Source organism: Amphiura filiformis, chromosome 6, assembly GCF_039555335.1.
Source record: "Amphiura filiformis chromosome 6, Afil_fr2py, whole genome shotgun sequence".
NCBI lineage: Eukaryota > Metazoa > Echinodermata > Ophiuroidea > Amphilepidida > Amphiuridae > Amphiura > Amphiura filiformis.
Genome location: NC_092633.1, coordinates 67,911,526 through 67,930,496, shown reverse-complemented (window position 1 = coordinate 67,930,496; position 18,971 = coordinate 67,911,526). Strand labels below are relative to the sequence as shown.

At 37.5% G+C, this 18,971-nt stretch overlaps 1 protein-coding gene across 3 annotated transcripts; it reads left to right on the top strand.

Annotated features, from left to right (window-relative positions):
* The first annotated feature begins 1,056 nt into the window (after positions 1-1,056).
* Positions 1,057-17,583, top strand: LOC140155901 (carotenoid phi-ring synthase-like). Of its 3 annotated transcripts, none has more exons than XM_072178911.1 (8): positions 1,057-1,373; positions 10,718-10,837; positions 11,412-11,567; positions 13,321-13,473; positions 14,021-14,143; positions 14,511-14,659; positions 15,164-15,249; positions 15,798-17,583. In XM_072178911.1, the coding sequence occupies exons 1-8, from the start codon at positions 1,337-1,339 to the stop codon at positions 16,573-16,575; spliced, it is 1,602 nt and encodes a 533-aa protein (XP_072035012.1). In that variant the 5' UTR covers positions 1,057-1,336; the 3' UTR covers positions 16,576-17,583. The 3 variants fall into 3 exon arrangements, with proteins under 3 accessions (XP_072035012.1, XP_072035009.1, XP_072035010.1); XM_072178908.1 differs by lacking the exons at positions 10,718-10,837; positions 11,412-11,567; positions 13,321-13,473; ... (2 more) ...; positions 15,164-15,249; positions 15,798-17,583 and adding exons at positions 2,925-3,044; positions 3,654-3,809; positions 4,010-4,162; ... (2 more) ...; positions 6,458-6,543; positions 6,947-8,048 and having other exon boundaries at positions 1,124-1,373; XM_072178909.1 differs by lacking the exon at positions 1,057-1,373 and adding an exon at positions 8,891-9,039.
* The last annotated feature ends 1,388 nt before the right edge of the window (positions 17,584-18,971 follow it).

The following is an 18,971-nucleotide window of genomic DNA, read 5'->3' as shown; positions in this document are numbered from 1 at the left end:
ATATACCTGGTTCATGCAGAGGTGATATGGGGTTTTGCTTCAGAAGTTCATATACTCCTTTTATAGTTTTTTCGCTATAAGCGAGTGAGATACTTGGCAAATCAGATTCTTTATTAGATGAGAAGCTTGGAAACATCCCAAGCTTCAATTGGATAAAAGGAAGCAGGTATACAAATGGTGCCACGACGTTGTAACGTTTTGAGATAAATGGTCAAAATACATAGAAAAGCAGTAGAAAAGCTGAAAAACGCGGATCTCAGGCACAGATCGGAGCATTTGTAATACATAGGCGATGGTGAATAAAAATTATTTGCGAGTAAACAATATCATCTACATTGTTTTCGATGCGATTTTAAATTGCAGGACATTCTCATGATTGTTTTGGTATGAAGAAGCATGATATACGACTAATAATGTCAAAGTTGTGGGGTTAGTAATACAAATGTTTTGAGAAAATGTCTGAATTTTGTTGATGTCAGTGGACGGTTGTTAATGGAATGAAATAAGAAAATGATCAATGACGCTAGGGTACCCTAACGTTTTGATATGCTAGCCTACAGTGGCGTAACTAGGAGCTACTAGGGGGGCAAGGGGGGGCAACCGCCGTGCCCCGGGCGCTACCACTAGGGGGGCGACAAATCATAATCCGATGCCATTCCCACACCACCGCTTCTAAGATATTCTCGGGGGGGTAGGGGCGCCAAATTTGTTTATAGTTACGCCACTGCTAGCCTAATGTTTCTTTTTGCTCAGAATTTCAGGAGCCAAAATTGCTGTCAAGCCTGTCATCGTCACGCTTCTCACATGTTAAAATTTGAATACCTCGCGTGAAGTAGTACAATGATCATGTAAATGCATATAGTTCAGTTCAAGTTCAATATCATGTTTGTACAAGGAAGCTGATTTGAAAGATATTTTTGATTTGAAAGATAATATCTTTCAAATCAAAGATATCTTTCAAATCAGCTTCCTTGTACAAACATGATATTGAACTTGAACTGAACTATATGCATTTACATGATCATTGTACTTCTTCACAAAAGGTCAGGTTCAGGTATTACGTGCTGAACATGCAATGCTCCTGGGATCAGGTGAATGTTCGCTTGTCATGCTTGTGTATGTATAGCTCCATTTACATGTATATCCTTCCAAAATTGTCTCAGTGCAGCGTCACAGATAAAGATATACACATGAAGCTTTTACATTAATCATAATTCCGATTGCTATATCTGCAGCAGGCTGATTTTGAATACTCCCGATATACAAAGGCTACATCACCAGCATTTAACAGACCCAGGTAACAGACCGAGTTAAAGGCAAGAAAAGCAGCACCACAATGGGGCTGAAAAGAACTGCTGTGTCCATTGTGTTAGGTGAGTTTAAATAATGTGCAGACATTTTGAAGGCATCATTAATGATTTATTTAATCGGGTAAACTAAAAAAGAACACGTGTGCTACTAACGGTAACAACTGCAACTTCATACGATTGGACATTTTGGAGTGACAATGGTGCACGCATGCTTCCGTTCCTACATTACATGCTTTCTTCCATTGATCTGATATGAGCTTCGTGATAAAATCATTCTCCCAACATTGCTTTTTTTCTAATTAAAATATTCATTTGAATACGTAATGAGAATTCTACAGCATTCATCAGTATCATACTGTAGTTACGGTCCATTTTCCAATACATAATACACAGTACTCTCACCATTGACGCGTGATCTCTAAAAACAGTGTATGTTACAAGTATAGGGCATTGCCTAGTTAACGTCACTGTGTGAAAAATAACCGGCCAATATTTAAAGTACTCTCTGAAATTCTAGAAAATATAGTTTTGTAACATGTCCTAAAGTTTTAGCTAATTTAGATGTTTGGAAATATTAGCACTTTGGTGTTTTACTGTATGTTATAGGTAATAGGGCATTGCCTAGTTAACGTCACTGTGTGAAAAATAACCGGCCAATATTTAAAGTTCTCTCTGAAATTCTAGAAAATATAGTTTTGTAACATGTCCTAAAATTTTAGCTAATTTAGGTGTTTGGAAATATTCGCACTTTGGTGTTTTAGGAAGGATATGTAAACGACAGATAACACCAAAAAATATGAAGAAATTATTTCCAAACTGTGTTAAGTCTGCAACCATTATGTTTCTCATTTTCAAGAATGCTAGTTAACAATATGCAGACTATTGTCTCATTTCGTAAACAAAGGCCCACACAGTATATTGTTACCTTGCGTTTGCTTTATACTCGTTCACCCAACTGAAACTATAATACCAGCTCATTGCTCATTGCACAGGTAAAACAGAAACATGTGTAGTGTGGATTTAACCAGAGAAGATCTGATTTAACATAGTTGAGCTGTTTTCAATGAGTGTTATCTTGGTTTAATAGCTTTTAATGGGGTTTGAGTCCTGCAAAGGTTGTGGTGAATTCTACTGTAGACATGACTGCATCATGTACTCTTTCAAATTTCATTGATTAGATGTAACTAAATGCACAGCTTATACTTGTAAAAATGTGTGCATTTCAAAAGCTTTCCCCTCCCGCACCCACCGTTTCAGCATTTCATGCCTCGGAGCAGGTCCCCATATGCATATTGACCCCTCCCCACATATTAAAAATTTTCCGTAGCCTCTGTATCTTTTGTTTGATGAACATGATAAAGGAAGGGGAACTAAAGGTTTAATGTGACCGGGTTGACATATTTCCTGTGCCAGTCTTCATTGGCACTGATGACACCTGAACATTGTTTGGCAATCTCTATCGCGTTGAAAACATATTAGCAACGAATTATTTTATTCATTTTAATTAATGTGCACTATTTGACGCTGCAGTTTGGTAGAAAAGAAGAATATCGTTGTTATATTAATATTGTGGAAACAACTGTAAACAGTTTTCCTTTCGATCGTTTGTTCCAGCTGGTATATTTATAGTATACATGTTCGGCTATCCGAAATCGGCGAGGATTATTCCACCGGCTAATCCAGACGATCCTCCTCGACTTCCTGAAGGACAGCAACGAAATGTTCTCATTATAGGTAAGCTTTACCCTCCCGCATGGTGAAACTTGGAACAACGGGTGAGTCAGTTTATGTATCACATTAGTCCTACACTTTAACATACAAATAGATATACGTTGCCCTTTTGACGGAAAGAGCTGAGAGAGCATAATAAGAATATCTCGATTTGCTGTAGGACGCTGTAACATTTTGATACTAATTATGGATTGATAATTAGCAAGACCATCTTACTAATTTTGTGGTGAACTACAAAAATGGGTGGTTTTATTCAAATGAGTATAACTCGGGGTTTGCAGAAAGCAAATACAATAATTCTTTTAATTTAGCCGCTCAGAATCTGCGCTTTTCAATGATCTTTTCACTTACAGTGGATTTCTTCTATAGATTTCGTACAAAAGCGCCACAAACATGAGTTTACTTCATTTTGAATCACCCTGTATGCAACGGTAATGATTGTAATTTGTTCAACCATTGTTGTGAAGTTCAAAGGAAATTGCTCTTCTCTTTATATTGCGTTTTATTAACTTTTTTGAACGAATGAGAATTTTAGTAACTCTATCTTGGCAAATTTGGGAGAAAATTGTTAAAGAAGCAATCCAGAAAAAAAGTGTGATTACATGTTTACAGGTGGTGGTTTAGCTGGAATGTCGGCAGCTTTGGAGTTAGCTGAGCGTGGATACCAGGTAACTATCAGGGAAGCAGACAGCGTCTTAGGAGGAAGACTTCATACTCGACCTGTTGAGAGACTTGGGCAGACTTTCCAAGTTGAACATGGATTCCATGGTAATTTTTTTCAATCTGAAATATAAATACAAGATTGATATTGTATAGTCATGATAGTAGAGCATGTAATTTTTTTAATCGCTTAAAATTCTAGATAAATGAATGTGAAATGCTTTCAATGTACCGATAATGCCGGTTACTAACTGATCAAACTAATCAAGTGCTCATTTTACTAATAATTTGACTCGCTTTTTTTAAAGGCTGGTTTCACAACTACTATCAATTCAAAGATATCCGTGAACGACTTGACATAGATAAGAACTTTCAAACCTGGGGATCAAACTTTTTCAAATGGCGCAAGTACCTACCGGAGGAAATAAGTAGCTGGGGACCATATCCAATAAACATTTTGGGTAAGGCCATATAAATAGGACTTACATACATATTCATGCTATCAGAATAACACAAGAGTAGTTCGAGTGACGCCATGTCGGTGTGGCAAACACATCGATAAGGGTGGGGATAAGGGGCGCACCACTCGATTTCCAGAAGGGGCATGGAAGAGTTTTTTACCCACAAGTGAAAGGCACAAGCCATTCGCCCCACTGATAACTAAACAAACCGGTAAAAAACGATAACACCCAACTCTGTATAATTATAAGGGTAAAACAAAAAACTGTGATGAAAAAATCCGCCCAACCCAAATTTTCAATCCCCAGAAAATCTAATGGCACGCTCTGAAATATGCTGCAGCGACCAAATGCCTAAAGAACAACACCTTACAAGACTAATCATAATTTTCAGATGAGAATCGACGGCAGCAGAGAACTAAAAACGAACGAAGAATTTGTCGCAGAGGGACTGATGGGTTTTCTTAACGAAATGACAGACAATGATAAGTTGAAATAACTTACGCATGGCTAAGGATGAGATTTAAAGCCGTTTTCGAATTTTTAGATATCACTGACCTTGGTGGCCAGAAAGCATTCAGGATTTAATAACTTCTGTGAATCTACTAATGTATTTATTTCATAGGTTAACAATTTGATTACATTCGGCAGGTATTGTTATAAACAGTCAGAATCTCGGTATTGTATCCGCCATGATGAACCAAGGGCCAATGGCAGATCTTATGAACTTTGACATGGACGTTGTCTACGATAAATACGATCAATATACCTTTGGTAAGTTATGATTAAGGTTAGCCTCGTAAGTGTGACCAATCTTTTTATTCTAGCCTTTTGTCACTCACTAACAAGTTGAGGAAAGCGAATTTTCGTTTTCAGTTTTGTGAGTTGTGTAATTTTCTGACTTCAAATCTCGAGGTTAGAGGGTACATGCTCATTTAGACAAAAGAAGTTAAATCTAAATTTTACGGCCCGAAATTCGCGAGAAATTGCACGGCTTCATTTACTTGTGTGTACTCCCGCATGCACGAGAGTTACTCGTAAAAATAGTCTGGCATCGAAATATACGAACCAGTGTTGCCAAGAAGTAAGGCATTGTGTTGTCAATTGATGTCGCCCAAATACAGCATCAAACGCGTGTGTGTGGTAATATGCACAAAAGAATTGCGTTCAAGTGAAGCTAATTGATTCCATTCATTCGCTTAAAGGCCCATATAAAATTAACAGATGTGGAAATAGGAGTATAAAGTGACCAGTAGATACCAGTTGTAGTCCTACTAATTCATGGCATATTGGATGGCCTAGGGAAAGTTAGCCCATATTAGCAAGACTATCCTTGCCTTCAAGGTGAAACAAACCTACTCATGTTACCCTCTGGCCATGGGCTGGCCTGGTGTCAGATCTTACCCAGGGAAAGATGACATTCCAATATATGCCTTTAACAATATTTCGATTGGTAATAATCTCAAAATCACACAGCAAACACACAACGTTTTACAGAAAAGGTTTAAATGTCGGGTTATATAAAAGGTCTAAAAACGTTTAAATATCATTTTGAAATTTTTTTGAAAACGTGACGCAAAACATTTTATAGCAGGATATTACTGAATATTTTGCAAAAACGTTTTAAAAACGTATTCATTATCTTAATATAACCCGACATTTAAATGTTATTAAAATGTTTTGAATAAACGTTTTAAGAACATTTTTGTGTTTGCTTGGTATAGATGTTTATCATTTTCAGTCATTTACCATATAATACTAACGCCTGCAAATAGCTTAGGATAGAGAGGGAGTGAGAGACACAATTGAATGGAATCGTTAATATTCGTAATATGTATATTCAATTAATATGGTTGCCTAAATTGTTTTGATAGATGAATGGGCAAAACTGAGAAACTTGGATACTACTTTCTACGATGTGATGCTAAGACCAGCGCTATCTGTGACTCTAAATGAAGAAAACACCCTCAGTGCGGCAGAAATGCTCATGTATTCACATTTCTACTTCCTAAGTGACTCACAGGTAATGTGATTGATATTGTTACCTTTTGTGATTCGTATAATTACCAAATGAGAAAGAAAGGAGAAGACGAAGAACGGCAAAAGAGTAAAAATAATGCATTGGAACATGTGATAACAGTAAATTTTACGCTTCTCTGTTATAATTAATCATGTCGGTTATCCTCTTCATGTGGATAATTTCATCGCATCCCTACTTATAATGTCCTAACTTGATCACTAACTTGATAATAGCGTTTAACTATTACTTCGTATTTCCTTCTTTTCTATTTGTACTAGGCTGACAAAAGGGAAATCACGCGGATGGATTATGGTTCAGCAATAATCAACCCATGGGCCGAAAGACTTACAAAATTGGGAGCTAGGTATAATGAGAACTTATTTATTTACTTTTGTTTTAGTCAATCTAACGATAATTACGCTAAAAACAAAAAAATTGGTAGCTAAATCTTTATGTGAACGCCGCCTTAATTCTGGTATTGTCACGTTGATTAAACATGTGTTAAACGTTGTATTAATGTAAGAGACAATCTTTTCACTTTTCAATATACATCTAAACTGTGGGTACAAATCGTTTTGATACAATATGTATAGTATTACTTATCACCGAAAGCTTCATACAAGTGTAAATTCGTAAGATCTCCTCGGCCACGGAAAAGAACTGGTTTCAAATTTCAATCTTAATTAATATCACGTGAAATCACGTACTTCTGGTTTGTCAAATGTGATTAACTATATTATATTCTGCTTTCATATTATATTTTACAGAATTGAAGTTAACGCCAAAGTCGAACGTCTTCTTGTTGATGATAAAACGGGGAAAATAATTGGTGAATCATCGCATCCAGAAGAGAAATATGATCATGTAATTTTGGCACCCAATCTTCAAGGTGTTGAAGAAATCTTAACGGCAACTTTGAAGGTTGACTCGCCCGCTAAACAGCCTATCCAGAAAATTCTCAAGAATGTGTCCCAGCTCGAAATTGCTCCTCTTTACAAAGTTCTACGGGCGTGGTTTGATAAAGAACTTGAAAATTCTGGCAGTGCCATTTTTCTTCAAACTCCCGATTTTGACCCAGTTAGTGCAATAGGTCAATACCACTGGCATGAAAAGGAGTCCGAAGAATGGGCCAAAAAGACGGGAGGATCCATTATGGAATTTCACTTATATGACTGGAAATTTGGTGATGTTCGCGATGAAGATATATGGGGGCTCATTGCACCAACAGTTAAAGAAATTTATCCTGAAATGTTTGAGAGGGATTTCAAGATGCTTGCGTATCATGTTAATTCTTATGAGAATTTCCCTTCTTTTAAGAAAGGACTTCAGCAATACCGTCCAAATGCCACCTATCCATCACAATGTGGCATTCCTAATTTAAGTTTTGCAGGTGATTGGTTGCGAACGAGTTACCCCTCCGCATTAATGGAACGTGCCGTGAGTACTGGACGTGAAGCAGCCAATCATGTACTATTATCAGATCATATAAGACAAGCGCCTTTTAAAGTTTGTCCATCTCATGGTCCAGGGAATAGATTCTCGTCAGTGACATTTTCTTAGGCAAATTTTGGAGTTCAAATCATGATTTGGGATCTTCTAATAAAACAAAAACTCCCGCGAATTCTGGAAGTGATTCTGAAATAATATGGCTCAACTTATCCTCAATTTATGAGTGCTATTCGAGCTCTTAAACATGTTAAAAAGTATAGACTGATTTGCAGGCCCATTTGGATTAACAATAATTCACCCCAGCTATGCCCTTTCACAAAATACACAATATCTCGAAAACGTTTTGTGTTTGCTGGGTTAAACATGACTGGAAATAGAATCGGAATAGATGAAATAACGTAGATACTTTTACCATGTTTACATCGGAATGAATGAATCTTTATTTTCATAATAAGAAACAACAAAATACATTGAAATTACACATCAAAACATAAAATAATGCAAAACAAATTATAGAGTAGATGATCAAAAGGCCAATTTACAAACATGGTCTGCTAGATACGTGTTGCGAGCGCATGCAGCGAGCAGGAAAATTTTCATATCTCGCGTTTCCGTACTGTTTTCCTAAGCGTTTTTAGAGTGTTTTATTTAAAAGGCTACCCATGAATGTGTGCCAAAAATCGCCCCCCCCTTCTCGGCTTGCCAAAACTTGCTTGCCCCCCTTTCGCCCCCCCCCCCCAATTTTACCCTCCCCCAGGGCTCATAAGTATTGCACTATTGCACAGCCCCTAAGTAGTCCATGATATTCTAAATCCACTCCATAATTTCCGCCATCCACTAAAAAGTCCGCAGGGTCCTATAAAAAAGAAAAAACGCGCAGTGATAGTGCGCCACGCACAGACAGACACAACACTTGACATTGATCCACAAGCCTCAGCACACTTTCAGGTTGTCGTACGGCCCCACATCAATCCATAAACCATTAAAGAACAGGGACTTCAAGAGCGCATACCCTAGACATTCTACAAATGACCATCGCTGCAAGGATCAGCGTACGGGTAACAACGAAATAATAGCAGTAAGTTCCTTGTCCAGGGGAATTTCAAGCTAACGCAATTCCTATGATAGCTTATGATGATCGATGTTCTTATGTCATCTTATATAAGCTTACATAAGGCCTGTGCGCTGATCTGTGTTTGTATTGATCCCTTGATGGTCACCTTGATTAAATATCTATATATCATGCGTATGGCCGGCCTACATGTGCGTTAAAAAAAGGATTCTTCATCACGTATCGCTACAAAATAATAGCTAATAATCAGAGACAGAGAAACTTACACATTAGTACCACAACAGAGAAGTAACAGCACTGCAATGGGACTTCTAAGAACGGCTGTGTCGATTGTTATAGGTAAGTCTTTTATCGCCGAAAACTCATTATGTATTCAGGATTCTCACGAAGAAAACACCCGGCAATAATTTGACGTAGTTTGTAGAGCCTAATTTTGATTTGGTTCAGTTTCGGTGACGTTTCTCAATCCTGCGACCGATGTGGGACCATATCAACGTACGTTTTTAGGTCCCCCCTTAGTTCCAGTAACTGTAACTCGTCAGTAGATGTTATTATGTTTAGGATAAAGACTGAAGTCTTGCTGGCAGGACTAGGTCCCCCTTTGACATCTCAATTTTCGGCGAAAACGTACCATTCCAGAAAACTTGTTGGTATTATTCCTTTTTATGGAAAAGGGGGAAATACTGGTCTTTAATGCCTTTTTTGTACTTTTTAGCATATTTTGACAATTTTTGTCAAATCCCCCTACAAAGTTGCCTTGTCCCCCTCCTTGTCCCCGTGCTGCAGTGCTTTAGAGAAGATCGTAAGATATTATATTCCCGGGTCAGCCACTATGGTCATACGACCAGGAATATTTACGTAACTTAGAAATTGGTACAGCTTCCGTGCAATTAATATGGATATATAGGCCTATAGCATGTATAGTGACCGTCTGTATGTAGTCTTTATTATGTTTACCATGCCAGAAGATAACGTTCCAATACAAATCTGATGCCTAAACAAAAAAATCAAACCCATTACCTTTAAACTTTAAATTAATTCTCTCAAATTAATCCCACCCCTAAACATATCTTCATTGGTCTTTTCCCCTTCTTGTGATTTTATTCTTTCATTGTCCTTCTTTGCTTCCATTTTCTTCCCTTTCCTTTCTCCTTTTAGCCCACGTCGATTCCCTTTCTACTTTCATCTTCCCATTCCTTGCTGCCTTCTCTTTCCTTCTAGCTCACCATGCTCACTTCTTTCACCCCTTTCCTACAGCGCTTGAAATATTGCTTTACCTATGTTAAATGTCTGTTTTGTTTTCACCCAAGTTGTCTTTTTCGTCTTTCTTTCCCCTTTCTCTTCCCATTAGGCTTCCTTTTTTATTATTCACTTCCCTTTTCTTTTTTCATTTGATTCGTCATCGATTCCTTTCTCTTGGCTTTCCCCTTTCTTTCATTTTCTCTCTCCTTTTCTCTCCGACCTTTCCATTCACCCTTTTTCTTTCCCTTTCACCGGGGAATTATTCAAATTAGGATAAAGGATTTAAAATCTGGGTCTGGTTGGGAACTGCCGTCTTTCCTATTCGAATCGTTACCAAATTGTTACTTTTCACAATGATCACATCACCTGGAGTGAGAAATCGGGATCACATTATCTTGGACTTGGTCTGAAATGAATCAGAGGCGTGCGGCACCAGGATTTATTGGAGAGGGGTACGACGGGCTCAAATGGACTTCTGTGAATTTTTCCTTCATTTTTACCGAAAAGGGGGACCTTTTGTGAATTTTTCGTTCAAAAAAAGTTGATTTTTAAATTACAGGGAAAAGTTTAGGCCTATCTTTTTTCAGAACATAGCAAGAGGCTGAATGGCTATAAAGTGTGCCAACAATATATAGCTGATAGTTTTGAATGATTTTTATTTTAACCACCAAAACACCAAAGCCGGTGTCCAGCGACAGTATTTAATACCCAAGGAGTTGGTCTGGCAGGGGGTGGCACAATCGACATTATAACCTGTATTTATTGTTTGTTTCAGCTGGTATATTTATAGTATACATGTTCGGCTATCCGAAATCGGCGAGGATTATTCCACCGGCTAATCCAGACGATCCTCCTCGACTTCCAGAAGGACAGCAACGAAACGTTCTTATTATAGGTAAGATTTACCCTCCCGCATGGTGAAACTTGGAATAATGGGAGAGCGAGTTATCCACATGCAGCACACTGTTCCTTTGCCATAGCTCAACAAGCTGAAGGAAGATGAAACATTGTAATGCCAATTATTATGGACTGATTAGAAAAACCATCTATAAGGTGTTTTACCAGGGAAGTGCCACCACTTCCCTTTTACAAAGCAAAATATTTCGTGGAAGTGAAATAAGAAAACACCACGAATTTCAGCAAAACTTAGTCTATATATGGTCTTGTATATAACTTGGTCAAAATGAGCTTATTCATTTTTGAAAAACAGAAACATGATTTTGTTATTATACGTTTAAAAATGTGACGGTAATTATTGTAATCGTTCAACCATTGATGAGAAGATCAACGGAAAATCGCTTTTCTCTTCCTGTTGTATTTTATTTATACTTACTTTAACATGTTTAACAAAAGAGAATTTTAGAAAACTCTATCAATGTAAATTTGGGAGAAAATTGTCAAAGAAGCAATCCAGAAAAAAAAATACGTTTCAATTCCTGTTACATGCTGATGCCATTACATGTTTACAGGTGGTGGTTTAGCTGGAATGTCGGCAGCTTTGGAGTTAGCTGAGCGTGGATACCAGGTAACTATCAGGGAAGCAGACAGCGTCTTAGGAGGAAGACTTCATACTCGACCTGTTGAGAGACTTGGACAGACTTTCCAAGTTGAACATGGATTTCATGGTAAAACACTATAATGATTTTTTTTCTTCAAATAGGCGAAATAAAATGGTTTGATATTGATAACGATCAATATATTGACAATGATTGAAGAGCAGGTTTGCAAAGTATCTGCCAAAATAAGTATTGTGCACAGTATAAATTCAAAATCGATTGGGCAAGTTTTGTAGGCCTAACCATCAAGAATTTAAAAATAGTAGGGGACTGCTGATTGACCCGGGCTGACTGCCATGCAGTCGCCGTGCGTCATGGTCCCCACCCCTGTATTCTGTGTGTGTGTGGGGGGGGGGGGTCTGTGGAGATGATGAGCATGCAATGGAGTACGTGATGTTTGAATTTAATTTATGTAACTTTGTGATATCTGGGCCACAAGCTAGACCAGATATAGCTTACTGTTTGATTAATGACATGGACAGTCGTAAACCAATCAAAGATAAACATTTGTGTTACATCATTAAGCGACTGCGATTGTTGATTATCTTATCAATTAAAACAATAGATGTATTGGCAAATTTGCTATGTGATCGGACATGACCTTTTTAAGAGACAATTTGCTCATCCCTTCATACCTTTAACGGAATCTGCGTAGTTGGATTTCTCACCGGATTTTACTTGTTTTCCATAAAGATCTAGATTATACTTGATCTCTATCTGACTAATTTTCCATCTTCCTACCGACATCTTCTGAATATTGAAATTTTCAAAAAGGTAAATATTTAGGCAATTGCAATTAGAATCCCACCCTAGACCAAGAGATTCGATTTGCCCCCCCCCCCATTTGCACAGGAAACACAATCTGGTGACGCCACAGACTAATCACATCCCCTCTCATAAACACGGTCCTCATCTCCCAAAAAATGTCTTCCTATTTCTAAAAACCGTTTCCCATTATGTAATTTTGTTGAAGATTTCTCAGTTTTACTCGAGACCTCTATTTTCGGTATTCACTGGCATCTTCCTGGGTGGCACAACTAAAGACGATTCTTCAGTCTATACACTTTCCTCCAATGTTCCTACAAACGTTTTCCTGGTCATTCCTACCTTCTTTCTTACTTATACACACCCTTCATAAAACATTTTTACCTGCTATTTAGATTTTGCCTCATCTTCCAACAGACGTCTTGACTCCTTTACCGATCTTCTTACAAACCTCTTCCTGATTACTTTACCTTTTCTCATCTCTGACAAACTTCTTTATATACAGATCGTTACCTTTGTTATAGACTTCATTTATAAATTTCATGTAAACAAATCCAATTGATTATTTGGTAAAATGATGTTAAACATACCTAACAATGACGTTTCGTGCTACATCGTAGCACTTTCTCAAATCGACTGACCAATTCTCCCAGTCCTCCTCCTCGTCTGCTTCCTGTTGGAGCGTGACGTTGATGATATCTACTGACAATCCTGATGAACTTGTTTACGGAACTTTGTTATAGACTTTTCGCCATGCATGTCATCTTCTTCGATGGTAGACACCTTTTTCGGTGATTTTCTCATCTCCTATAAACAAGCCTCTTGGTAAATGGATTATGGACCCCGGTTATGGACCCATCCAGGCCGGGGGAGCCAGGACCTTTTTTTTTTTATAATTATCATTATCTTAATCACCTAGATCTTTTTCTTCAGGTGTTTGTATGTAGGCCTAGGGGTGGTATAGGGGAGCTTAAGGGTCGGGTAGTGTGTACTTGTACTTGGGTGTTTTATATTGTATTGTTGGTCATTTCATTAATTTAACACAACTCTTTTACAGCCTGGTTTCACAACTACCATCAATTCAAAGACATCCGTGAACGACTTGACATAGATAAAAACTTTCAAACCTGGGGATCAAATTTTTTCAGATGGCGCAAGTACCTACCGGAGGAGATAAGCAGCTGGGGACCATATCCAATAAACATGCTGGGTAAGTGAAGATGTACAAATGGGTGCACAAAAATAAATTGTGCCCGTCACAATATTTTGCATAGGCCTAAATGTGCAAATTCTGTTTTTACCAAAATTTTCAACTTTATAATAGATCTTGGAAAGAATTTAGGGTCGTTTGAGTATACCTTTCACGGAGGGATCCCGGAAAACGTCTTGTTGTCATTTAGGTAATTTTATAAAGTGTTTATAACTGTAGAATTACTGTGGAATTGTGAATGGGCTTTAGAACGTGCAAATTATTAGCATTGGACGAATTCTCTAGAATCGTGATGTATTAAACTCGGGATCCAACTACTCCTTGGTCTATTCATACAACTGACTCAGTTCATAGACGACTTCCCTCAATAGTGAGGGCGACGAAGCTGATCTGTGGGCTATCTTAGAGGGTAGGGCCTATTATGGGCCAGTGCTAAATGTCAGCCTACACATTTAGGTATCCCGATTTCACTCTTTTCATTAAAAAAGAGTCATACACTGACCTGATGCATTTTTTTCATATGTTAACAATTACATTTGACATACAGGTATTGTTCTAAAAAGTCAGAATCTCGGTATTGTAAGCGCTATGAAGAACCAAGGGCCATTAGCAGATCTTATGAACTTTGACATGGACGTTGTCTACGATAAATACGATCAATATACTTTTGGTAAGTGATTAACACATTAATCAAGCTCATAATAACATGAACATAAAAATATGTACAAAAATGCTTCCAGGCAGTCAATGGTGAGGACGGTAACAAGATTCAAAGTACCGTAATTGATGCAGTTTAAGCCGCATGACTTTGTTATGGCAATAAAGTTCGCATTAGCAGCACTGCAAGTACAATGCTTATTATTATGATAATAATGGTGTGATGATGACAATGATGTCGTCAATGACTTTTACTATCATCTATAAAAGTAAGCAATATTCAATAACCCATATCAACTCTGAACTTGGATCGTTTTTAATCAACTACTTGCAATATTGTATTCAGCCATATTGGTTTGTTTTTGTAATTACTTTGATAGATGAATGGGCAAAACTGAGAAACTTGGATACTACTTTCTACGATGTGATGCTAAGACCAGCGCTATCTGTGACTCTAAATGAAGAAAACACACTCAGTGCGGCTGAAATGCTCATGTATTCACATTTCTACTTCCTTAGTGATGCAGAGGTATTTTTTCTTGGTTTTATCACTTATTTCAATGGAGACAAATGTTAGAGTACGAAGAGTAGAAAGGAGAAGACAGGAGGAAGAGGAATATAATGATGATGATGATTGATAATGACAATGTTATTCAACCAGGGCCTGAAATTGATATTTGCACATTATGGGCAAGTGGGAGCTGGAAATGAATCCAGCAAGTAGTATATCATGATATACTAAAAAGAACATTATGCACGTTAAAGCCCCAAATTAGAAAAATAGTCTGTTTTTGTCTTCATCTTTTTTCAAACTTGGTACCATTTATAAATACTCTTATTTTTGTTAATATGAAATTTACCATCCTTCTTTTTTGTTTGATTTTTTTCCTAATACTAAAAAAGTATATAGCAGGGCTTCCCAAACTTATTTGATAGGTATCAAGAAATCTCGAATTCGGCATTGACGAATGCGTCTCCCCTTATTCAGTTCTTAAACCCCATCAGTTTTGATTTCATTTCGTTCTATTTCCAGGCTGACAAAAGAGAAATTACACGGATGGATTATGGTTCAGCAGTGATCAATCCATGGGCCAAAAGACTTCAAGAACTTGGAGCTAGGTATATAGGTTACTTCACATATTTTTACAAATCTATCCACTTGAAGGCTAAAATTATTTGCTTGATCTCGCACTGTCTGTGGAAGACAGGGTCGTTCAGTCGGATTTTTGTTCACAATTTTTTTTTATGGTAGAGCCAAAATATCTATAAGCATAATTAGCTTCGTAAAGAAGACAAGATAGGTGTGAATTGGGATATTTCTACCTGTATCAATTCATTGATTTTTTAAAAGTTTGAAAATCTGAAAAAACTGTTTAAAAAGCTTCTCTGGATGTCTAAACGTTTGAAAGGATTGAGAAAAACATTCTTCTGGAATTAGAGGTCGTTATTCTCTTGTACAGTAAAAACTTTTGTCTAGATTTTAAAGATTATGGTCGGTTGGGTGAGGACAGACAAAATGGTGGCTATAAGAATTATTATTATTATTATAGCCTACAGGACATAGGCCTATAGGTTGAACAATGGATGCAATAAATAGAGTGTAAGTTGAAATAGCTTAGGTCTGCAGAATAATTGATTTTCATTCCACTATCACATTCTTTCTACAGAATTGAACTTAACGCCAAAGTCGAACGTCTTCTTGTTGATGATAAAACGGGGAAAATAATTGGTGAATCATCGCATCCAGAAGAGAAATATGATCATGTAATTCTGGCACCCAATCTTCAAGGTGTTGAAGAAATCTTAACAGCACCTTTGAAGGTTGACTCGCCCGCTAAACAGCCTATCCAGAAAATTCTCAAGGATGTGTCCCAGCTCGAAATTGCTCCTCCTTACAAAGTTCTACGGGCGTGGTTTGATAAAGAACTTGAAAATTCGGGCAGTGCCATTTTTCTTCAAGTTCCTGATTTTGATCCAGTTAGTGCAATAGGTCAATATCACTGGCATGAAAAGGAGTCCGAAGAATGGGCCAATAAGACGGGAGGATCCATTATGGAATTTCACTTATATGACTGGAAATTTGGTAATGTTCGCGATGAAGATATATGGGGGCTCATTGCACCAACAGTTAAAGAAATTTATCCTGAAATGTTTGAGAGGGATTTCAAGATGCTTGCGTATCATGTTAATTCTTACGAGAATTTCCCTTCATTCAAAAAAGGACTTCAGCAATACCGCCCAAATGCCACCTATCCATCACAATGTGGCATTCCTAATTTAAGTTTTGCAGGTGATTGGTTGCGAACGAGTTACCCCTCTGCATTAATGGAACGTGCCGTGAGTACTGGACGTGAAGCGGCCAATCATGTACTTTTATCAGATCATATAAGACAAGCACCTTTTAAAGTTTGTCCTTCTCGTGGCCCTGGATTTGGTAGCATGTAAAGACATATTGATGCCCAACACATCAAATGGGAGTCTTTGCAACAAAGTGCTTTTCAAAATATAGATTAAAATAGCTAGAAAAAATAAGGAAAATAATAAGAATTTGGGAAGCTTTTTCACTTATAAAAGTTATATGAATGCCTTGATCAATTTCAGCAAACGAGGCGTCAATTTCAAGTTTGCAAAATGTTTTCAGAGCAGAAATACTGAACTCAAAACTGACTTCATCTGCAAAGTCCCTCTTTTTGATGTGCTGCATCAAAATTAATCATCATCTGTGCAAGGGTTCTCTTTGGCTATGTAAAAGGACAAAATTACAGGTTTTTAAAGAGATTTACAGTTTACTTTGTAACCAAACAAAGGATACTCTCAACACTGCTCAATCAACTTGGATCTCAAATAAAATGTTTCTTTTATTTGTACTTATGCATATTCACCAGTCGTAAGCATTCATGACCAATGAACCTGATTCACATTGACCTAAACTCATTGTCTGGTAACTGAGAGAGATACAACTGGTGTTCATTTTGAATTTGAAATACTTCTTTCTTCTAACAACAGATCTTTTTCCAAAGTGTATATCATTGATCATGTATTTTGCTACCCTCCTGTTTCCAACCACAACTGACACAATATTCATGAGTGTACATTTTTGATGGTGCTTGAAATGTTGAATGTTGTTTCAATGTGTAAATTGAAACCACATCTTGTTCAAGCCCCTCCTACCTGTTGTATACTCTCTTACATAAAATGGTCAAAACTCACTCTCCAAAAGAGTGAAAATGTGCAATTAACAACTCTCTTTCAAGGTATGATAATTACCGGGGATAATTATGAATTGTCAAAAGTAGCTGAAAAGAACAAAAAATGGGTCATATTGCCGAAAGGTGGAGGGACACGTAGGATCACAGATATTGGAACACTCTGTGGTGGGATTGACGCCCATGCATACAGAAATGGAGGTTGTTACAATCATGCATTCCTTCTATTTTGTACTCTTTGTGATAGTTTATGGAAAAATGTGATGTGTTTGTAGGAAATAAAGTATCATAAAAAACAAAGTTTCTGGTTTTGTTTTTATTTTAATGGCATTAATTTGGGAGTACATTTCAGTGTTGATGCACATTGTATGTCCCAGTGCCACATACAATCATGACAATGTTTGATTAAGAATCAACATGCCAGTGCAGTACAAGAAATAGCTGCATTCAGTGCCGTAGTGTGGGTCATTATGGGGGGGGGGGCGCAGGGGCACCGACCATGATTGGAGGGGCACTGGGCATTGGAAGGGCTCAAGCCAGTTTTTGGCAATTTTCCTATGGGATTTTGTCAATTTTGCAATCAATTGCATGTGCCCCCCCCCCCCTCCGACGCTACGCCACTGGCTGCATTAAAGAAGTACATTACTCTCTTAATGTAAAAGAATGTAAACTGATAAAAGAAAGGGTGAAAGAGTAACATGTGAAACTACTCCCTAAAAAGTGATAAGGTGAAAATTTTAATTTTTGAAAAGAAGTGGAAGTAACATGCAATTCAATTCCATGTTGTATCCAAAGTGTATTACCATTTGTAGATCTTTATTATGAAGGTGTGAAATTTCACAATTTTTGAGTGGCACCTGAGATCACTCCAAAAGAGTGGATTTCACTCTTTTACATTTAGAGAGCTGTTTACAATCACACATGAATGTGTAGCTATTCCTCATTATATAAACATGCTAAAGCAGATACTTCAATTTCCCAACATGCTTTCCTCTCTATAAACCACTTGACATGTGACGTCATTGCCCGGCAGTCTGCATACGCATCATAGTTTTCTCTGGGCATGTGCATTTTAAATCTCCCACCACATTTTATATAGTACATGAAAGCCATTGAACAGTGTAGCGATTTGTTCAAGCATATTGATAGACCAGTCCCTCGCCTTTGTTGATAAACAATGATGTCAAGTGGTCTATAACTCAACCCTATCTATCTAAGACAATAGGATTCACACCTGTGTGTTCCTGCAGTTACAAATCTGACATATATAAGTGTACTAATTTCTGTGGTAGCTAGCTAGTACACTGTCCTCTATACTCTTTAACCATGCTGAAAGCCCTTGTTTTGAAAATATAAATGTTACATATAAATGTTATATTGCTACAGTGAAGCATAGTGATATTTTGCACAAAGCCAACTAAAGTCCGTACTGTGATTACAGTTCCTTTTATTAAGGTGATCTGTATATTGCAACAGTGGCATAGCCAGGGGTTGCTTGCTCGCTGTGTGGAGACACACTTGGGTCCTGATGGGACCAGGCTCTCAAGCCAGGGTAGAAAGCCTATAATAGTATGGTGTAAGCAGCTGCCCCATGTGTGAAGCCCTCCCCCATGCTCTCCACCCTGATTATTTGAG